This window comes from Aspergillus tubingensis (genome assembly GCF_013340325.1).
Source record: "Aspergillus tubingensis WU-2223L DNA, scaffold_9, whole genome shotgun sequence".
Lineage (NCBI taxonomy): Eukaryota > Fungi > Ascomycota > Eurotiomycetes > Eurotiales > Aspergillaceae > Aspergillus > Aspergillus tubingensis.
In genome coordinates, this window is record NW_023336283.1 from 1,646,724 (window position 1) to 1,667,842 (window position 21,119).

Genomic DNA, 21,119 nt, shown 5'->3' on the forward strand with positions numbered 1-21,119 from the left:
TTCTTCTCGGTCTTCCTTGCCTTTCTTTTCTTTTTCACTTCCTCAAATTTTGGCTTGTGACAACTACCTGCATCTATAGCTCGTGCATAGATCACACAATGGCTGCGGTAGTCTCGGAGATCGTCGCCAACGCCTGCCATCTAGAGCAGGAAAAGGTCACGCATATAGAGACCCTCTTATCGCGATTTGACAGCCTGTCAGCTGCAGAGCAAGACCAGGAACGGGCCTCTTACGTTGCCGCCGTCTTCCCCTTGTTCTTCGGCGCAGCTGCCGTCGTGCACGGGTCCAATGGCTATGAGCCGCAGCGTATAGTTCCCTGGTACGTCTATACTTTGGGATCGACCACCAAAAGAATGCCTTTACCAACAACCGCAATCCGGTCAGGTCTACCAATTGCTGGCTTCAACCTCGGGTAATTGTCCGTCCCGGGTCTGCCCAACAAGCTGCAGCTGCGTTGTCGCTGTGCCGCTTTTTCCACGTCAAGTTCTCCATCCGGGGTGGGGGCCATTTGCAGATTCCGGGCTTCACCAGTAACCAGGACGGCGTGGTGATCTCCTTGGGAGCATTTGATCAAGTCCGGGTGGCTGAAGACAAATCCACGGCACAGATTGGCGTCGGATTGAGATGGTTGGAAGTATATCGCCGTCTTGAACAGCACGGGGTGGCGGTTGCAGGAGGAAGAGTGCCTTCCGTTGGGGTTTCCGGCTTGTTGCTCGGCGGCGGCATCTCCTTCCAGAATAGTCAGTATGGTGTGGGTGCCATGGGCGTCTGCAACTACGAAGTTAGCATTTATCTTCTCTCTTCATTCCCATAAAGGAGTACAGCATCTAACAGCCACTTGTCAGGTTGTCCTCGCCAATTCGCAAATCATCAATGCCAATGCCCACGAAAACCCCGATCTATTCTGGGCCCTCAAGGGTGGCGGGCCCAACTTCGGTACTATACCACCTACAATCACCATGCTCGATGACCAGCAACACCGGCATATACGGTCTTCGTAATATCTGGCAGCGGATTTCTAACTCGAAATTTTGCAGGAATTGTTACCAAGATTGAAATGAACACCATCCCCAACCAAATATGGACCGAAGTTCGTATCTATCCCCTCACGGCAGCCGACCAACTGCGCGCCGCACTGATGCAATACCACGATGCCATTGAAACCGACAACAAGGCATCTCTCATCTGGAACGCCACCAACGACATCATTCTCATCGTCTATTTCTACTGCGCGCCCGTCGAGAATCCCCCCGTCTTCCAGGCCTTCTACGACATACCTCATCTTACTAGCTTCGTGCCCCCAGGTATCCGCACCGTCTACGATCTAGTCCAGGCCGTGGCATCCGTGAATGAAGCTGAACCTACTGTGTATGCCATATTGTTGAAGAATATACCAAAGGAAGAATACCGACCTAACAACTCTCACAGCCACGAATTCCGCACCATGTCCAGCCGCCCTAGTTTAGAAGTCTACAAGGCCATCGAACAAGCTCATGCCGAGCAAGCCAAAGCTCTCAAGGATGTAGAAGGCATCGCCCTGACGACCGTCATTCAGCCTATGTCATCACTAGCCATGAGAGAGTCGCTCAAGAATGGCGGGAGTCCTCTAGGTTTGGAGCCCGTTGGACAGCAGTGTAAGTATAACCTCTACTAAGGAATAACACGCCTTATGTTTCCTCCTGGTAGCTAACACAGCTGACTTGCGGTACAGGGTTCCTCGCCCGAGCTGACTGGAAGAACGTTCAGGATGAAGAACGGGTGCGCGAGGCAGTGCGCAAGATCGTGGATGCGGCAGAATCTGCGGCAAAACGGACGGGTGTGTATCTCCCATACAAGTATTCGAATTATGCGGCGTGGGACCAGGATCCGTTGGCGAGTTATGGTGTGGAGAACGTAAGACGGTTGAAGGAGGTGGCGAAGAAGTATGATCCTGAGGGGGTCTTTCAGACGTTGCAGAATGGGGGTTGGTTGTTGAGTAAGGTTGGAATGGAGTAACTAGATAGGGGCCATGAATAGACAGGTAGGTGGGTAGATGATTGACTGTACATATGTAGGGAGACACAGAGTTGTACGAGAGATTGTGGTTTCCATAGCGATGTGGCTCAGAGAGTTTGGCTCAGAAGTTGCCGGAGCTCGGATCTAAGACATGCATTGGCCCCAGGCATGGGGTCACACTACTCAGTAGCAAACAATTGTCATTCATAACAATTCATTCAGGGTCGCATAAGATTATAAAGACATGGTCTCAACGTGACACATGAGACATCAGGCGGATGCATGAGTCATATAAGAAAGGCATTGACAGAAAATGAGAGAAGAAACAGGATAGAGGCTGTTGTGCCGGATGCATAGACCGTACCAGACGGGAAAGGCTGAAGAGAAAACAAGAGACAAAGGAAATAGAGGAACAAAGGAACAAAGGAAAAGGGAGCTTGAGGATATCAAGAAAAAAACCATTAGAGAAAAAGAACCCCAGCCATGATACCGTTATCCATGCACGCTCAACATAAACAAAGAATTTCAGAACCCAATGACGCTCGTAACACCGCTAATAGACTGTTGCTCCAAAGGGTGCTGTTTCTTTCAAATCCTCGACAAGATCCTCCACATTGTTCAAATACCGGCCCAATAATGCTTGCTTCTCGTCAGTCGTACGTGTATCCCGATGCGCCTTTCCGCCGCTGTGGGCACCGGGGACATTAACACTCCGGGAGGTCGGGGAAACACCAAGTTTACTTGGACTCCGTTGATGTCCAAGGACTGCTGTGTTGGGCGCACTCGCTGCGCTAGTGGGGATCATCGGTGTTTCCGGCATCAGGTAGAAATACAGGAATTCGACGAGTTTGAGCTTGACTTCACGAGATGTTGCACGTTGCTTGAAAAGCGAGGTCACCGTAAGCAGTCCGTCAAGTTCCTCGAAAGTGCGCGTGTTGGCGGGGTGGTCCAAAAGAGCCGTGACCAAGGTGAGAAGGGTCGCAGACTGGATGGCGGGGCAGTTGATTGGATCAAGGAGGTCCAGAAGTAGGTTCATGTAGATTTCGCGCGCGAACAGTGTGCGCGATGGAGGGTGGAGGAGGAGCACACCCTGTATCAGATCGAGTGTGGAGACGATGAGAAGGTCATTGGTGCCATTGCTCCCCCGCCCAAGCAGGTGTTCGAGACATGTCACCAAGCGCATTGCGACTGGTTGCAGTGCATTAGTGTTGGGAACTCACATAATCGCGAGTCGGCGGATAGCGACACTTACCATTCCATTGAAACCCCTCCTGAAGTTTGAAAAATTCCCTAAAGGCCGGATCATCTCGAAGCTCGGCCAAAGACTTGGGCACCGGTTGCGGAGCCCCAAACGACAAAAGGGAACGCCGTTTGTCAGACGCCGGGCGTTTCGTCTTGGATAAACAAATCTGTGCGAGGAGCCCTTCGACCTGCCGCAGCCCTTTGCGAACTTTGCTTGGTTCGTAAGAGGAAAGGTAATCGAACGAGTGTGCCAGCAAAGCCTCCATGAGTAATACAAGGGCAGAGATGATGAGTAGCACGGCTATTTCCAGAAATAACAGGGAAATAAGGAACTAGGTTGTAGGTGAAGGAAAACGGGGGTGAAAAAGAAAAAGACGGGCCGTGATCTGTCAGTCGCAAAGGACCCTGGGCCAAGAGATACGGCGCTATCTATATGTAGTACCTTAACTTAAGAGAGAGGAGCCAGAAAAATAATCGAACACGGCTGAGCCCGGGCGCTTGGAGAATGGGGGCCTTAATTAAAGGCTACAATGATTGGTGAGCGATAGTCGGTGGGCTCGATCAACTAGCGAAGAAATAGTTGTTGTCATCGTGTGAAGCTGATCGAGCCGATTTAGACTCGGTCACTGGCAAGCCTTAGTGACTGCAGCTCCCCCACATCCGACACAAACACCCGATGGTTGTCCCGGAGACGCACGATCGTGTTCCAATAGGCGTGCTACATTCGACGCCATGAAGAACAGGATCTCCTTGATAGCCTTCAGCTAATGATGTCAAGAAGGGGGATCCATTTTTCAGCTACGCCACCAAGTCAATCCCTGGCCAAGATAAAGGCCTGAAGGTTATGAATAATGCCGTCACCCGTTGGGTTGCCAGAGGTTCTTGAAGAAGTCGGTCAGTATGAGAACCAACACGGAAGCAGTCTCCAGAGCATGGAATGGGTGTTTTACCGGCCCACCGACCGTGCCCATGACAACTAAGTACTTAACTACTACTGCTCGTGGCTGGTGCAACCACTCAAACGTCACCACCCCTTGCAGGCGGTAGAATTGAAAATTCCGTCACGTTCGTCACACTGGGAATCACACAGGGAGGGGGAGCTTGGTGTAACTTTAGTAAAGAAGAGGGGAAGTGAGGGAGGGAGCATTCCCAGCTGTCACCGGATCGGAGTTTCCCAGTTTCGCCGACATGGAAGTCATGTGACCTCAGCAGGGGAAAAGCAATAGCATTGCATGTGATGCTCCTCGTCATTTGGCCGATTTCCCCGCAGCAGAAGCTCTCTTGAGAGAGCCTTGTGCAGCCTGCAATATACCCCTTTCAAGTTGGTTACTTTTGCCTTCATTCTTATGGGACACGGACCTTATTTATTGCGGCTGTGCCCTTCTTCCTGATTACCTGTAAGATGGGCTTGCTCACTCCTCCCCTTTCTCACGGTTGCCTGGCTGTTACAGCATTGCCCGCTCGCCAAAAACCTCCCCCTCTCTGTTCGTGACGAGACCCAGCAATCACCCCCCGTAAAACACGCAAGCGATTAACACTCAAACCATGTCTGCAGGACCCATTCCTGAAATCTCTGCTAGCGGTCCTCCTCACCCCGAATTGTATTTTCTCGCAGGTAGTTCAATTGACGGCACAGGCGCAGCTAGCCTGGGAAAGCCAGATCTCCTGGTGAGTCCGGCCATGGATCACGCAAGCTCAAACGATGATGGGCTCGCCACAAACACGAACCACTCGCGCATGCACAATCGTAATCGCTCCAGTGTCGATGGAACCAAATACAAGGATGGACAATGGTCGCCTGAAAATGAGAGAATTGTCATGGGGCCGTACGACTATATGCTACAGCACCCCGGCAAGGACATACGGCGGCAGCTTATCAACGCCTTCAATATGTGGTTGAAGGTACCTCCGGAGAGCCTTTCAATCATCACAAAGGTGGTGGCCATGCTTCATACTGCATCGTTACTGTAAGCTCTCTACATCATGCCTCGGTTTAGTCTGGACACCTACCTGACCTATGGCGTATGAGCCAGGATCGATGATGTCGAAGATAACTCCATTTTGCGACGAGGTATCCCAGTAGCCCATAATATATACGGCACCGCGCAGACCATCAACTCTGCGAATTATGTATATTTCCTCGCTCTGCAAGAGGTGCAGAAGTTGAACAACCCCGCTGCGATCGACATCTACGTCCAAGAGTTATTGAACCTACACCGCGGTCAAGGAATGGATCTCTTCTGGCGAGACACTTTGACTTGCCCCAGCGAGGACGAATATCTGGAGATGGTCGGTAACAAAACTGGTGGTTTGTTCCGACTTGCAGTGAAATTAATGCAGGCCGAAAGTAGCTCCGGCAAGGACTGCGTGAGCCTCGTCAACGTCATGGGGCTGATTTTCCAAATCTGCGACGACTACCTCAACCTGTCCAACACTACCTACACCAAGAATAAAGGTCTTTGTGAAGACCTCACGGAGGGAAAGTTCTCCTTTCCCATCATCCACAGTATCCGCTCCAACCCCGGAAACCATCAGCTCCTCAGCATTCTCAAGCAAAAGACGAAAGATGAAGAAGTCAAGTTGTATGCAGTCAGTTACATGGAAAGCACTGGCAGTTTCGCGCACACGCGGGACGTGGTCCGAGAATTGCGAGCCAAAGCACTGACCCTAATCCAAGCGATCGATGGTGATCAAGCAGATGGACGTGAGGACGGCGCCATGGTCCGGGCGATCCTCAACAAGATCACCGAATCGACACTGGGGGAGTGTGGTCCCCAGTAAGTTCGACGGACGATGATCAAGCGTCCATGCTCGGAGGTTATTCGCCGCCATCCCTGGTTGGTTGGTTGGTGGATTGCATGGGACCTCGTATTTATGCAGGATGTTAAAACTTGATACCTTTTAGCCTATCGATCAGATTGTCTTATGATCTGAAACATTCAATCATGGCGATTCTTAATACGAACTTTGATTTGCTTCTTTGCTTCTTGTCTTCTAGTCCGTAACAAAAAGAAACCAGAACATGTTAATCACCGTCTAGATAGTACCGAATCCAATACACAGCCCCGGGGTATATGTAGTCTTCCGCCAAATGCCCAATTGCGCGAGAAGTCCAATGATCGGTCGTGTCTGCCCACGCACCCTTCTCTGTCTATTCCAATCACACATCAGATCGTATCATATATAGGCCAAAAAAGTTACTTTTTTGCCCAAAAATTGTTATGTATCCAAGCGCGAATCCCTCTTCACATGACCACACAGCAAGCCTTCTCCAGCTTATTGAGAATCTTAGGCAGAACCGCATTGACCACCTGCTCGATCTCATCCTGGTTACCCGCACCCTGTTGCTGTTGTTGCTGTTGCTGCTGAGAACCAGAATACTGCTGCTGTTGCGAACCGGGATATTGCTGCTGTTGCTGCTGATGCGGGTGAGCATAGGTGCCCGATGGATGCTGCTGCTGCTGAGGGTATTGCTGATAGTGAGGATGATTGGGCGTAGGCGCAGTCTCCATATCCGCCGGTCCACCAGTCAGATTGACATAAATGCGCCCAGCATTTTCCTCAGTCGCGTACTGAAGACCAAGTTCCTGACAGACTTGCTCTACTCGGGGCTTGATTTTCTGGATATGGTTGGCCGAGTGGTTTCCTTTGCCGACGATCCTATTGAGTGGCAGAAAGTTGGATGATTAGCGATTTGTGTCGAGAGTAAGAAAGAAGCCTGTGTAGTGTGTAATGTGAAAAGGAAGCTTACACATGGAGATGATCCTGACCGTGCGCTTTCGCATACTTGATCCTCTCCTCGAGGATCTCCTCTGCCTCTTCGACGAATTGTCCGTGCAGATCGATGGTGTCTGCTGCGACGCGCCCGTTGGCGTTGTTCTCACGGAAGATGAACTCCGACGCTTGCTTGTTGTATTCTTCCATCTTGCGACCGTGGGCTTTGCCTTGTTCGGAGAGCTCTTTGGCCTTGGCGCCATCGCCGCTAGAGTAGGCTTCTTGAGACTGACCATTGAGTATAGATTAGTTGATTGTTCCTTTTGATCTGGCAAGCGGCTGGGTGGTTGCGGCAGTGGTTGTCAATGGCGTACCCGTTGGAAACATGAGTTGCGCTTTGAAGCTTCTTGTCGGGCTAGGTTGCGGAGACGGTCATATTCGGCCTCTGCATCTTGGCTCTGATCGTGACTGAAGGCTTCGGTAACGGTGTGGTTAGTTTATTGGAGATTGTGGCTATGAAGGTCGGAAGGGATCTTACCCCGAGGGCCCATGTAGGACATTTCATGCTCATGCATTTTGACGAAAAGGGGTATCTAGCGGAAGATAGAGGATGCTATGATAACAAGAGGGCGTATCTGTGACGGATAGTCAATCCGTACGGGTATAGTCTGTATGCGATGCCCTCGGTCGCAAAAAAAAGTGTAGCGCAAAGGCGAGGCTGTGAAGGAAGGCCGATCGCGCGAGTGGATGTTGCAGTCCCTGAGAGATGGATGGATCGGGGATTGGATCCGTGGATGGATCAGTGGAGCGACGATCGGATTGGCCGATGAGCCAGCCAGGGATCGTGGGCGGAATCGCACAGGAAAAAGGCTGGGCTGGATTGGAGATCCATGGTCTCCTCAGTTCATTCTTAGAATCTTCATGCGGTAGGCGACAATCTAGTTATCGGGTTGGAGTTGAGTGTCTTACTCTGCACGGTCTTCCTCAATTACTCCTTCGTATTGACTGGATGCACGGTCAGCTCACCCCATCACGAGTCACAACGGACTGGGACACTTTAGAAGCCTGTCAGCCCATTTCCGAGCTTACTGAGGATCCTGCCGACCATCATCATCCACCAATCCCTTTACCCATTCGGCATTCTTGCAGCTGGACCCAGAAATCATCATCGTCACCTCCATCGGTTACTGCTGAGCACTGACCGTATTCAGCATTTCTCCCAGGCTATACAACCGAGTCAGTAAAACCGTCTACATAATAAGGTGTCTACGCCAAGGTCACCAAGCCAGTGAAGAGTGGAAACCAAGTCAATAGTCTGGCCATGCTCCATGCAAAGATGGGGATTAGTCCATTTCGAGCTGCCTTCTTAGGTTATCGGTCGACAGCGGCAGGAGTTCTCAATTGAAAGTATAAGCAGTCGCGACCCTCCAGGGGATATACTAACTATGTATAACTTGGAGTTATTCATCATAATTAGTAACTATAACCCAGAGTGGTAGGAGAGGACATGTCAGGCAGCTCGCCACGAGGCCCTTCCCCTAGTCAAAGGGGTGAAAGACGTGATGTGATGGTAAGGAGACGACAATCATCATGAATAATAGCGTGGGCGGTAAAAGCAAGCGACTAAGGCGACTAGACAGTGGAGAAGTTGGTCTCTAGTCAAGTTGCAGAACCACGGATTTCGGTTACCAACTTCCATTCCAGCAAGCAACATCTGAGCAGATTCATCTTGCACGATTCAGGCGGGTCGTTCCGCCTGTGCATGTCCGGTGGTTGTGGGAGGCAGCAGTGGCTGAATCCTTCTTCATCCATGGGAGTTGTTGTCACAACATGAGATGATGCGATGGAAGAAGTGCATACTAAAACCAAGAGGTCGCCACTGGACGAAACCACAAGCGTGTATCAGATGATATGGTGAGCAGCGAATGGGTCTTTGTGAATGCATGCTTCTCATCCAATTTCTCCCTTTTGTGCGGAGAAGCGATCGACGGGCAGTTGCAAGTGGAGTTTTACCATACGGTACCTGGCCGTAGGAACAGGAACGACAATATTCCTCCGTACGCTAATGTCCATCCCAATCTTGAGGTCATCCACCTTTTCATTCTACATGGTAGAGCTGCAGTAGTAGCCTCCGCTGGAGTGCATTCTACCCCGTATAATCATCACATTAGACATGCATGATTATTCCGCCACGTTTGATTCCTCAGAATGTTCTGCCTATGAATAGACACAAAATGCGTCACTGGCTCTATCAGCTCAAGCCTCGCAACTCTCAAGACATTCTGGAACAAGCCAGCCGACCGCGTAACCTTGTGTGATGGCGCGGTGTACCTGGCGATCGGGCGCTGAGCGTGCCGGACCTCCACCGCGTGGTGGGCACCTGAAACTGCAGGCGCCCTTCCAGGTTGCACCCTTGACCAGGTTTAGAAACGGTCGGCTACTGCGAACTGTGGACGATGTCTTCTGCTGCTGCTGCTGCTGCTGCTGCTGCTGTCGTTGTCGTTATTACTGCTGCAGGATTAGTCTAGCCCGTTACTGATGATTAGCAGAGACGAGAGAGATCTAGGATTGATTTCGTCACCAGTGGAGGTTAGCGCTTAGTATGATTTGAAGAGTTAAAAAAGGCCTGATGGGCTGGCTGTCGAATAGTATCCCGGTCGCCATGGCCATTGCCTACAGGTGCGCACTGCAGATCTGCGTCATCCGGAAATTAATTCATGCAACTGAATCATTAATCATAATATCTACGGCAACGACAGCCCTGAAAACTTAGTAGTTTGCAACTCTATATAGGATCCGGGTTTGGACCTCTTTGCTGTCTCATCACTGTATCATGCCTGTCTTATGCTGCCGACTGACAGTATCTATGACGCAGAGGATGGTGTGGTAGTAGATAGTTGTAGTCGTGTCTGGGATGGGCTTTTCGGGACTAAAATGTAAGAGACTATGCCTCTTCTGAACTGTGCTGGTCTTACCATCGGGAGAAGAATCCCATTTGGAGCACAACAAACTTCGTACAGAGCAGACTCCTAAGTCAGAGAAGAGCCGGTCGTCGAAAAAGGGGAAGGCTACTCATTAGAATCGCAAGGCCATTGGATCGTGCTGGTTTTTCCTCCACTGCCACCCCTTACCAGCAGAGCCAATCAGCAGTCTATGACTGGGTCGCCATCGCATTTACCAAACGAGACGACTCCACTGCCCCTATTGAAGTGGTCCAGTCATCGTCACTCATAGGTTGGAACCGGGCCAGCTTATCGTTCCAGAAAAAAGCGGGAATGGTCAATGGCAGAAAGAAGGAGAAAAAAGGGAAAAAAAGGTTTATAAAAATTTTATTTGGGGAAAATCAAAATCAAAAGCGAAAAAGAAGAGGAAGAACCTTTCCTCAGGCTTCACCCCCCCCGATACTCACTTGGTACTAGAATAGTTTACTAGTAGACTAGCAGCAAGCAGGTACCGGCACCCGGTAAGTAAGTAGTAGTAGTAGTAGTAGTAGTAGTAGTAATGGAGTCGGCGTATCAGCCTGCTGCGTTCTCTCTAGTTCATCCCCTCTTCCTCAGACTTCCCCCCAATCAATCCCTCCTTTTCCCGGGTTTTTGTCTGCTCTCCAGGCTAGTTCCCTCACACACGCTCTCTCGTTGCTCTTCATTTTTGGCACGCTCCCGGGACTGCCTCAGGATCTCATCTTGGCCCCTCTTTTTTCCGTTGCCCGACTCGCTCACGCTGAAAGTCTGCCCCCCCTTACAACCTGTTGAGCTTAATCCTTTCCCTCCGGCCCTTCAGCCTCGCTCGCTTTACCCTCTCTCTCTCTCTCTCTCTCTTTTCTTTTCCCTTTCGATCTCTTGTCTCATCTATTCCCACACCCCCTCCTCCTCCTCTTCTTCTTCTTCCTTTCTCCTCCTTTCAAACCCCAACTTTTTCACGGATCGGGATAGAACCAGCATCTCCCTTTAGAATCCCTGGGTTTACTTCGTCCATTTCTTTTCTCCATTATTTTACTTCTCCTTTCGCTATCCTCTTCAGTCCAATTTCTCTGGATTATCCTTGTTGAAATCACCGCGATTGGTGTATTTCCCTGTTCCACCTTCCTTTCGCCTCCTTTCCGCCTACTAGTCCCAGACGCTCCGCGCTTATATTTGATTTTTCCCCTGCCGCCCGTTCCTTTGCGTCCGCTTGGCCTTTAGTAATAATATCATCCCCGGTTTAATTCCATTCTTCTCTTTTCTCCTCCTCTCAGTTGGAGTTTGATATATCAAGTTTTCGAGCAAAGTGAGTGGCCCTTTTCACCTCGTTGTTCCCTCTTCCTCCTCGCGCTTCCTCTCTGCCCCGGAGTCCCTCCCCCATAGTGGACGGTGCTCCCAAGCCTTCCGGTTGATGCATCAGCTGCACCTCCTTGCGTCAGCACGATCTCTGGGCCTGGGGAGACTGCTGCCTTTTGGTTCTGATCCTCTTCCGACACTCAAAAATCAAATCGTGCATCGTTCATTCGATTGTTTTTCTTGGGGTGTCCGATAGTGGTTCTTTCCGCGTACACCCACGGTCGACGGGGCAAGGGGCTGGCCGGCTCCCAATTTTACAATACACGGAGAATTCGCTTCCATGGCTGACTGACATCTTTCCCTGCGGACAGGCTCGTTACTCTTGACGTTCACTACCACCCGCCCACCCAACTCCGTCCCCCCCGCTACACATTAGACTTTTCATCCATCACTCCCACGTTCATTAATCGCCGCCAAAATGGGTTGTGGAATGAGTACTGAAGACAAGGAGGGCAAGGCCCGTAACGAGGAGATTGAGAACCAGCTCAAGCGGGACAAGATGATGCAGCGGAACGAAATCAAGATGCTGTTGCTAGGTATGCGCTCTGTCTCTCTCTCTCTCTCTCTACCCCCATGCAGGTTTCGCGCTGGGACGCAAGATTAACGATGTCTTGAACAGGTGCTGGAGAGTCCGGAAAATCGACCATTCTCAAGCAGATGAAGCTGATCCACGAGGGCAGCTACTCCCGCGATGAGCGCGAGTCCTTCAAGGAAATCATCTACAGCAACACCGTCCAGTCTATGCGCGTCATCTTGGAGGCTATGGAGTCGCTGGAGCTCCCTCTGGAGGATGCTCGCAACGAGTACCACGTCCAGACCGTCTTCATGCAGCCTGCTCAGATTGAGGGTGACAACCTGCCCCCGGAGGTCGGCAATGCCATTGGCGCTCTGTGGCGCGACAGCGGTGTTCAGGAGTGCTTCAAGCGGTCTCGTGAATACCAGCTGAACGACTCCGCCAAGTAGTAAGTGCCGCATCTGTCTCGGGCTCGTCAGGAGCCTCTGTTAACCGATTTCTTAGCTACTTCGATGCCATCGACCGTATCGCGCAGCCTGACTACCTCCCCACCGACCAGGATGTCCTCCGCTCTCGTGTCAAGACCACCGGTATCACCGAGACTACTTTCATCATCGGTGATTTGACCTACCGCATGTTCGACGTCGGTGGCCAGCGTTCGGAACGTAAGAAGTGGATCCACTGCTTCGAGAACGTCACCACGATCCTTTTCCTGGTCGCCATCTCCGAATACGACCAGCTGTTGTTCGAGGACGAGACCGTCAACCGTATGCAGGAAGCGCTTACCCTGTTCGACTCCATCTGCAACTCCCGGTGGTTCGTCAAGACTTCCATCATTCTCTTCCTGAACAAGATCGATCGTTTCAAGGAGAAGCTGCCCGTCAGCCCTATGAAGAACTACTTCCCCGACTACGAGGGTGGTGCCGACTACGCCGCCGCCTGCGACTACATCCTCAACCGCTTTGTCTCTCTCAACCAAGCCGAGCAGAAGCAGATTTACACTCACTTCACATGTGCTACGGATACCACACAGATCCGTTTCGTCATGGCCGCAGTTAACGGTATGTTCCGCACACTCATCGAACCGTTTCATGCTCAGATACTGACTCTTATTAGACATCATCATCCAAGAAAACCTGAGACTGTGTGGTCTGATCTAATGACCGGTATATTTCGCTCGAGTGAGAACTTCTCGACATTTAGACCGTATGCTATGTGACTTGTAATCTTGTCTGTTTTGCTTTTTGCCATACCATGTCGCACTCTGTTCTTTTTATTCCTCCCTTTTGAGAGATCCTGGCGTTGAGACATTCACTTGTCTATTTTACTAATTCCCTATTTCCTTTGTCTTGAAATGATATCTAGCCGGCTCTTTGTTATCAGCATTACCGATATCCATCCCATGACACAGAGCAGGAGTTGTTTTACCTTTGCACTTTCTATTCTGTTTCTCTTCTCTGTGAGCAGCGGGTCATCTGTGGTTCCATCGGAATTTATAGATTTATCAGAGCCCGTGCTTGCGTGTCTTCTTTTCTCCTTTATTTACTTATATGGGATTCCCGCGTCGTTTTCTGGTCTACCTCCCTCCGTGTTCGCGTTACCCTCCACCCCCTCTTTCCGCTTTTCCTTTTTCATCCTGTGTCTTCTTTCCCCAGCTGGATATCCCATCATCTCTTGGTGCCCCTCGTCCGCAATTCTGTGTGTAACCATATATCACGCATTCTTCCATATGGGTCTCACGTACATTGGAGGGCAATGAACGACGACAAGGCCACGGGCACGGGAGATTGACAGGGTACGCTGAATATCATGTCTTTTCCTCATGTGTCATGCCGGGTCGGTCATTGGGTTATAGTCAGAGTTAAGGATTGTGAAATATATCTTCTGTTAAAAATTTGTTTTCGCGTAGAGTCGGTGTACATTAGAAGAACTAATAAAAGTGTTTAACAATATTTTATCAATTATTAGCATGTATCTACACCAAATGTCCAGGTTCTAGGCCCGGGTCCAGCTTCAATCTCCGCCCAGCGGATAATAATACTATCTACTAACTACTGTCACTCGGCACTCTCTTCCTCCCCAATGGACACTCACTTTCCCCCCAAAAAAAATCAAAACCTCAGCTTCGGCCCTAAGAACACAATCAAAATAGCCACCAGCCACATCCCAAAAATCCACGCATACAACATCATCCGTCCCCACCAGCCCTTCCCCTCCGTCATCCTCCGCAACATGCCCATACGCTGCTCCGCGACCTTCATATTCCCCGCCGTGCGATCAATCCCATCCACCGCGCGAGCCAGCACCGACTTCTCCGCCTCCAGGGAGGAGTGGAACGTCTGCGCCGAAGTCTTCAGCTGCGTTGCTAGCGCAAGCATAGACGATGTCAGGTCTTCCTGTTCCGCGCGGTGAGACGACAGCGTCTCTTCTGTCGCTTGTAATCGGGCATCTGAGGATTGCTGTGGGGAAGGAGGGTTCTTCTGGAAAGAGGAACCGGTTGCGCTAGCTGTTGCGGTGGAGGGGGTGGTAGTGGGTGCGTGTGATCTGTTTCGGAGAGTTGATGGTTGTTCTTGTGTCGGGGCGGGAGTGGCTTCTGCTGTTTGGGAGGGTGGCTCGGTAGTTGTTGATGTGGGTAGAGTGTTGGTGATAGATGCTGCTGTTGCTGTTGTTGTTGGCTCATGATCGTCCGGTACGATATCACGGTCCTTCTCTTCATGTTCGAGTTGTTCGTCGGTGGTGCTGCCCTCGTCTGGGGTACCGAGAAGGTCTTCACCGTCTAGAGAGTCGTCTTCCTCTTCGTCGTCGTCGGCTTGAGGTTCCGCCTGGGAACTACTGATCTCGTCGAGGACATTTTGAAGTTGCTTGAGGACCTGCCGTTGACGTGCTAGGTCGGACTGTAGGTCGTTGCGACGGTCGATGGGTTTGATCTGGGGGAGGGTGCGTTCGAGGGTTTGGAGGTTGGTGCGGGCGTAGTCTATGTTCTTTGATGGGATGTTAGTCAATAGTCATGGTGGTGGCCGTAACTGTATCCTCGACTATGCAAAGCGATAGGTAGATTCGAGTGAAGAAAAGGCGCGAGGACGTACTGCTTCGACTCTCATGCGCTGGTATTCTGACCGGCGTAATGGCTTCAGATCCGCGGCTGAGGAGAGGAGGTTATGTTCTAAACGAGCAACCAGGCGTGAAAGGTTCAAAGCAGCGAGGTCCGGAGAGTCCGGGTACGAGGCGTAGGCTGTGAGAGTCATCTTCTCTGCTTCTGCTAGGTGTGCTGGGAGAAGACAAGAGGAGGGGAAGGTTGGGCATGAAGCTCTTCTGGCCATTCCATCATGTGGTGACGGGGAGGCCTGTAGATCTGCTGACTCAGCCAGATCGAGCTGGGTGTTTGGGCTAGTCCTAATCGGGAAATCGGGGACTATAGAGCGTCTCTCGGGGTTCAGTTGTTGTCTTCTCTTCGTCGCCTCCAAGAAATGCTCGCAAATGTACCAGATGATTATCATCGTGGAAGTCATTAATCATCATTGAATGCTAAGCTAGGTAGGTGCGAAGAAATAAAAACTAAAGCACAGTCTGCCACCCTTTTGGGCGCTGTCGTTCGGGACAGACGCCCTATGCTACTAGCCCGAAAATCCTCATAAGCGTCCCCGGGAGAGGGAAAAAAAAGAACAGGTAAACTGAACAGCGAAGCCCACAACTGAAAAGGGAAAGAAAAAAGAGCAAGCCAAATCCCGGAGGATGAAAAGAACCCCACAATGCATCGTTCTCGAAGAGGAAACATCACACCATCAGTCAGCTAAGGCTAGCTGTACTCAATCATCAACCGTCGCCAGGAGCGCGTACCCTCCTCATCTGCATCTTGCATGAATTGAACTGCGTAGCCGCATTTTTGGGAAGGATGGGATCCGATAAGGTTTGCGATACTGGGGACCCCCTGTTCGTGGCTAGTAGCGATAGGGTTGGCATACCACTGAACCGGCGCAGGAATTCCGGGCTGGCGCAGAGGATCTGACACCACCATGGAACCGTGAGTTGGCGCTTCAGATGACGAGTCACCGAGGCGATCATCCAACCTCACCGCGGGGGGTGTAGCTGAACGATGGTCGTGGACAGGGGCGGAGGCGGCACACCCGGGCGACAACGGCACCAGATGACCGTCGGTTCCAGATGCTTGCTTTGTCCAAAGGCTCCGCTCGCGGGCCAGGACAGCCGCTAGATAACCACTAGAAGGTAAGGGAGACAGCTGGGAAAGTGGCTGCAGGACATCACAGGCTGAAGGGAATGGACCTACGCCCTGGGAGGCTGGGTCATTGAGATAGCCTACGCCGTAGCCGTGGCCCTGAACTAGGCCTAGGCCCACTGCTGCAGTCCTGCCGACGGGCTCTTCGCCACCACTACCCACGATACCACCACGATCGCACTTCTCGGACGGCGTAAAGGGTGGCGGGTCCATCATTTGCCTCTCTGGCGGTACGTAGGCGTAGGATCTAAAGGGTGGTGGACGGCGAAGACGCTGAACTAGTAGGACCAGAATGCAGAATATGCTGGCAATCACGTATAGAATGGCGAAGGAAAGGATCCGAATGTCTTTTTTCGGGATTGACCATTCATTGTCCGTACAGCTCATTGCAGGATTCTCTAGATGTGCTAGGTCCTAGGGCCGCACACCACACACTCACACACACTGCTTGCTTTCTCCTGCTGACGGAAAAATGCAGGGTTTTGATTGTTTTCTAGAGTGTTTCAGTAAGTATTAGGAATATCTATTCTTGGGAGGGGAGAGAGCTGTGTAACCCGCGCAATTGGGAAATAGTGGTTATGTACCGGATATAGCTGGAATCTCTCTATAGTATAGTACTTCTTTCCCGTTCCAGGAAGGGGAAGAGATGACGATAGCAGTAGAAGAGATAGAGTGAGAGATAGTCACTCCCAGGCCAGTTGTGGTAGAAGTAGTCGCAGAGTATCACAGATAGGGTTGGAAGATGGGGTGGGAGGTATGAGAGAGGAAGTAAATAAGTAAATGAAGAATGGATAAGGCAAGTGGTTACAATTCAAAAACCAACGACTTCTTTTCTCAAGGATGCGATCTGGAAGGTACTTATAACTAAGACCAGCATGGCGCAAGCATGGCGCATCAACAAATCAAAAGAAAAAAAATATTCAAGTACCACTGTCCTGGAACGATCCGGTGAGGGAAATTCCCATAGTCTGTTTTGATATTATAGTATCCAGGGAGAAAAGGAAAGGTGCGCGCGACTCCACCATGCAGGGACATTTACAGTAAAACAATAAAAAAACCCCGTCTAGTGGGATCGCAGCGTGGTTTTGAAGCTCGCATTGCAGGTGTGTGTAATCTAAGCTAACTACGGACAGGGAAGAGAGAAAAAGGAAGAAGGAAAGAGAGGAGAGAGAGAGGGGGGGGGGTTGTGTTGGGATAGTGTGAAAGTGGCCCCTCCAGGTCCAGCTCTGTCATGTTCAGCCACGAGAGCATAATGAAGGGGAAGACGAAACCCACGGGAATGGGGACTCCAACTGTAATGCACCCCCGTCATAGGACCAGGAACGTCTCAACGCAAGGCAGGTTCAGCTGTCCAGATAGAGCGCCACATTCAGGATATCGGCTGGCGGAGGAAAGATGGGGGGAGAAAAAGGGCCCGCTAAACTCATTAGCGAATGTTCCCGACCCAGTGAAGATCAAGCAAACCAGCAAGTATCCAGTATCGACTGTATAAGGCGACCTGGACCGGGTGAGGCTCGAACACTAGACTGGTAGTCTACTTGTCGGGACCAGGAGATGGCGGACTGAAGAGAGGAGAGTCTAGTCTTGTCTTGAGTCTCTAATTTGTCCGCTGAAGCCAGAGTAAGACCGAGCGTGTTGAAGTGGAGTCTTTTTAGTTAGTAGTAGTGCAGCGACCAAGACTGAGTGGAGAAAAGAAAAGTCGTTGGACGGGATGGATATAACTAACTACTAGAAGATATTCATGACTACTAGATACTGAACTGAACATATCGACTGTATGTATCGACTGACTAGCTAGTAGTACAGTAGTACGTCGTGTGCGTGTGGAAATGCAAATCAATTTAAAATCAAATCAATCTCGACTAGGGATACCTCCGGTCAGGTGCCCACGCGTATTATTACCTGTCCCACCCCAACATGCTGTATACTCTAAGTAGTATTCTTCCACCATCCCCCTGTAAGATTACCGGCCTCGTGATCTAGAAATGTAGAACTTCCCTGCTACTACTAGTACAACACAACAACTCAACGCCTCTGTTCCCCTTTCCTTCCTCCTTTTCCTACTCATCCTTCCCTTTTTTTCTAAATTATCACCATTTTGTTTCATGGCTTCCTGGTGTCGTCGCTCTCCATTACCCTTCACAGCCCGTCAATTCACCTCAGCTGCGCCATTCTCCCGAATTTCCCCCTCCAGAAAACGAAATTGATCGTCTGGATTGCCGCAGATCCAGTTCGACTTCCACGGTTTTCGGGTCCTGACCCGGTGGGGGGGTCATGAATATAGTTATCATCAGCTCGCCATTGCAGAGTGGATTCATGCTTCATGAGACATTCATGACATCTGACTTTGCACAGGCTGCCACTTTTTTCATTATTCCCTCTTCTCATTCCGGGCACCCCTCCCCCTTGGGATTCCCCGAAGATGGGCGACTCAGGAACGAGATCCGTCTAGCGCCCCAGTGTGGCGGTGTTCTCGGCGATCAGTGTGGCGCTAGATTTGCCCTGTCTTTGCCCTCTGACAGGCTCACAGGCTCCTCGGCCGGCCTGGCCTACAGTACCAACTAAAACTAAACACGCCGCGCCATTTTTGGCCCCGGAAGCATTCTCCATTCACTATTATTCATTCGCTCGTTCATCTGCATTGCTATGGGTCTACTGGTACTATCACTGTCTATCGCCGGGATCTGATCGCTCTCTCCACCCCCATTTTCCAAGCCCACGACCCAAGCACCGGGTTCTCTTCAAACGCACGTCAGCGATCTATTGAGTTTCCATATCCATTCCAAATACTACGCTGCATGCACCACACCACAGGCGATATCCGAATCTGACAACTCTCATCCTCCCGGTTGGGTCAGCCAATGCGACTGGACGGGCAATTTGGCGTCCCGGGCAAGTGCCGCATGTAATGAAGGGCCCCGCGGTGTCGCCTGCCTACAGTTTAGCGGCGACAGCATCTCTCTGCATCTCCTCCTTAGCGCGATCGCGGAGCGCCTTGCGCAAGATCTTTCCTGAAGGATTCTTCGGAATCGCATCAACGAATACCACTCCTCCGGTAAGTCTTTTGATCGCAGACACTTTGCCATCCATGAACGCCATAATATCCTTCTCGGTGGCGGTTTGTCCGGATTTTAGTACAACATAGGCCCGGGGACTCTCGTCGTCATTTCTATTCGTCAACACCACATCAGCCCATTTGCTCGCTAGATTGAACCCCTCTTATTAACCCACCTTGGAACACCAATGATTGCAGCATCGGCCACTCCGGGATGCTCCAGCAGAAGGGCTTCCAGTTCAGCCGGTGCGACCTGGTTGCCTTTGACTTTGATTAACTCCTAGCGAAACCATGCCAGTTAGCACCATGCAACACGAGACAGAAGCAATGTTCTGGATATTGGCCTGCATCGCAGGTGGCGAGTTCTGGGACTTTTTTTTTCTTCTTGTTCTTTCAGCTCACCTTCTTTCGGTCAACTATGTGGAACTTGTTGCTGTCGTCGACATAAGCGATGTCTCCTGTCTTCAGCCATCCATCCTCCGTCTTGGTCTCCTTCGTGGCTTGCGGATTCCTCCAGTAGCCCTTCATGACATTCTGACCTCGAACCCAAAGTTCACCGCGCTGATTGCGTCCCAATTCTGTCACGCCATCATCGGCCATGATCTTCGCCTCGCAGTTGGCATTGGGCTCTCCCACCGACGCCGATTCGCATATCTCATTGGGATCCCAGCCCATCATAGAGCACGTAGCCCTTTAGGCAAGAAAAACAGAAACTTCGTTAGCCTGCAAATTCTTCGCCACTGAATATACAAAAGCAATGGGTGGATAGCTTACTCGGTCATGCCCCATCCCTGTTTGAGGTTGATGCGTCCAGGTTCCCACAATGCCTCTACCTCCACACATACCTCCCTCCCTAGAGGTGCCGCGCCGCTGGATATACTTTCCACACTACTCAGGTCGTATTTGCCGCTCTTGACTGCAGGGTGCTTGGCCAATGCGACCGCCACCGGTGGAACCACGATGAGATCGCTGATGCGGAACTTCTCCGTGTACTCGAGAACTTTGAGAAAGTCAAATTTCGGCATGATATATACGGGTATATCGCGACTTAGGGCAGACGCGATGAAGATGTTCTGCGCCATGGCGTGGTACATGGGAAGGAAACAGAGCCAGCGCAAGCGGGACTGCTTGTCCTTCCAATCCGGATTGAGGTAGGAGAGGTGGTTGAATTGTCTTAGGTTGGCGACATAGTTCTTGTGCGTGATCTCGACCCCTTTGGGTCTGCCAGTGGTGCCACTGGAGTAGTTCAGGGCAAGAGTCCGATCGGCCAACTCCGGGCTTGACAAGTCATCCCATGCGAATCCGCTGCCTTCGTCCTCAGACGCTATCAGGTCGCCCCAGTAGCGGCAGCCGTTGACGGCATGTCCTTGACCATCATAAATGGCATTATTGAAGACAAACACCCGATCACGGTTGAGTCCAGCCAGCCTCGCGGCTTCGATTCCTGTGTCCAGACTACCTTCGGCGCAGATCAGATACGATGCACCGGAATCCTGCAACTGATAGGCCAGTTCCCTGGCGACGTAGGATGGATTTGCGCCGGTGAAGATGCCGCCAGCCATAATAGTGCCGAGAAAAACAACAGGGAAGAACAAGTCATTGCCGGAGTAAAGTAATAAACGGTCACCCGCCTGTAGGCCATGCTTGCGCAAGCCTGCAGCAAATCGTTGACACCATAGACGGAAATCGTGGGGGGTGAAGTAGTGGGTGTCGGGACGAGCAGCCTCAGAGAAGCAGCGGTGCGTCTTGGAGAGGGGGTGAGTCGGCGAAGTCAGCAAAGCCGAGGCCAAATGGGTGTTGGGGATGTCAATTTGCCAGCGCGACTTGAACGGCATCTTTGCCAGGAATGCACGGTAATGACGACTACTAGTAATACTGATGCTGAATAGATGATTGGAATTTGTAGGAATGCGCGAATTGAACAACTCAGACAACCTGTTGTGATCCCATGCAGTTGGACAACAAGTACGTAATTGTGAATAGTAACCGTCGCAAGTAACCCTGTGTTCCCGGTTGGAAAGATGATATGTTGTGTGACTTAAGTAGTGG

At 51.0% G+C, this 21,119-nt stretch overlaps 9 protein-coding genes across 9 annotated transcripts; 3 read left to right on the forward strand and 6 right to left on the reverse strand.

Moving 5' to 3' along the window:
* Nucleotides 1–98: 98 nt before the first annotated feature.
* On the forward strand, nucleotides 99–1,995 carry AtWU_08616 (FAD-binding oxidoreductase; the record flags this gene model as incomplete). Its single annotated transcript, XM_035503724.1, has 6 exons — nucleotides 99–319; nucleotides 385–781; nucleotides 846–936; nucleotides 1,038–1,368; nucleotides 1,429–1,634; nucleotides 1,712–1,995. 6 exons carry the CDS (start codon nucleotides 99–101, stop codon nucleotides 1,993–1,995), a joined length of 1,530 nt encoding a protein of 509 aa, XP_035359617.1.
* A 553-nt stretch (nucleotides 1,996–2,548) lies between these two features.
* AtWU_08617 (cell division control protein 14) lies at nucleotides 2,549–3,503 on the reverse strand (the record flags this gene model as incomplete). Its single annotated transcript, XM_035503725.1, has 2 exons — nucleotides 2,549–3,183; nucleotides 3,248–3,503. 2 exons carry the CDS (start codon nucleotides 3,501–3,503, stop codon nucleotides 2,549–2,551), a joined length of 891 nt encoding a protein of 296 aa, XP_035359618.1.
* A 1,279-nt stretch (nucleotides 3,504–4,782) lies between these two features.
* AtWU_08618 (FPP/GGPP synthase family protein) lies at nucleotides 4,783–6,018 on the forward strand (the record flags this gene model as incomplete). The annotated part of the gene is made up of 2 exons (XM_035503726.1): nucleotides 4,783–5,204; nucleotides 5,271–6,018. 2 exons carry the CDS (start codon nucleotides 4,783–4,785, stop codon nucleotides 6,016–6,018), a joined length of 1,170 nt encoding a protein of 389 aa, XP_035359619.1.
* A 464-nt stretch (nucleotides 6,019–6,482) lies between these two features.
* Nucleotides 6,483–7,526, reverse strand: AtWU_08619 (Smr domain-containing protein; the record flags this gene model as incomplete). Its single annotated transcript, XM_035503727.1, has 4 exons — nucleotides 6,483–6,897; nucleotides 6,989–7,239; nucleotides 7,326–7,426; nucleotides 7,490–7,526. The coding sequence occupies 4 exons, from the start codon at nucleotides 7,524–7,526 to the stop codon at nucleotides 6,483–6,485; spliced, it is 804 nt and encodes a 267-aa protein (XP_035359620.1).
* A 73-nt stretch (nucleotides 7,527–7,599) lies between these two features.
* AtWU_08620 (uncharacterized protein) lies at nucleotides 7,600–8,120 on the reverse strand (the record flags this gene model as incomplete). Its single annotated transcript, XM_035503728.1, has 3 exons — nucleotides 7,600–7,846; nucleotides 7,921–7,956; nucleotides 8,041–8,120. The coding sequence occupies 3 exons, from the start codon at nucleotides 8,118–8,120 to the stop codon at nucleotides 7,600–7,602; spliced, it is 363 nt and encodes a 120-aa protein (XP_035359621.1).
* A 3,565-nt stretch (nucleotides 8,121–11,685) lies between these two features.
* gpaA (guanine nucleotide-binding protein subunit alpha gpaA) lies at nucleotides 11,686–12,941 on the forward strand (the record flags this gene model as incomplete). Its single annotated transcript, XM_035503729.1, has 4 exons — nucleotides 11,686–11,803; nucleotides 11,887–12,229; nucleotides 12,286–12,842; nucleotides 12,898–12,941. The coding sequence occupies 4 exons, from the start codon at nucleotides 11,686–11,688 to the stop codon at nucleotides 12,939–12,941; spliced, it is 1,062 nt and encodes a 353-aa protein (XP_035359622.1).
* Nucleotides 12,942–13,892: 951 nt separating this feature from the next.
* On the reverse strand, nucleotides 13,893–15,278 carry AtWU_08622 (uncharacterized protein; the record flags this gene model as incomplete). Its single annotated transcript, XM_035503730.1, has 2 exons — nucleotides 13,893–14,762; nucleotides 14,868–15,278. The coding sequence occupies 2 exons, from the start codon at nucleotides 15,276–15,278 to the stop codon at nucleotides 13,893–13,895; spliced, it is 1,281 nt and encodes a 426-aa protein (XP_035359623.1).
* A 299-nt stretch (nucleotides 15,279–15,577) lies between these two features.
* AtWU_08623 (similar to An08g06120) lies at nucleotides 15,578–16,402 on the reverse strand (the record flags this gene model as incomplete). The annotated part of the gene is made up of 1 exon (XM_035503731.1): nucleotides 15,578–16,402. One exon carries the CDS (start codon nucleotides 16,400–16,402, stop codon nucleotides 15,578–15,580), a length of 825 nt encoding a protein of 274 aa, XP_035359624.1.
* A 2,547-nt stretch (nucleotides 16,403–18,949) lies between these two features.
* Nucleotides 18,950–20,905, reverse strand: AtWU_08624 (acyl--CoA ligase; the record flags this gene model as incomplete). Its single annotated transcript, XM_035503732.1, has 4 exons — nucleotides 18,950–19,184; nucleotides 19,247–19,350; nucleotides 19,473–19,761; nucleotides 19,845–20,905. 4 exons carry the CDS (start codon nucleotides 20,903–20,905, stop codon nucleotides 18,950–18,952), a joined length of 1,689 nt encoding a protein of 562 aa, XP_035359625.1.
* Between the last annotated feature and the right edge of the window lie 214 nt (nucleotides 20,906–21,119).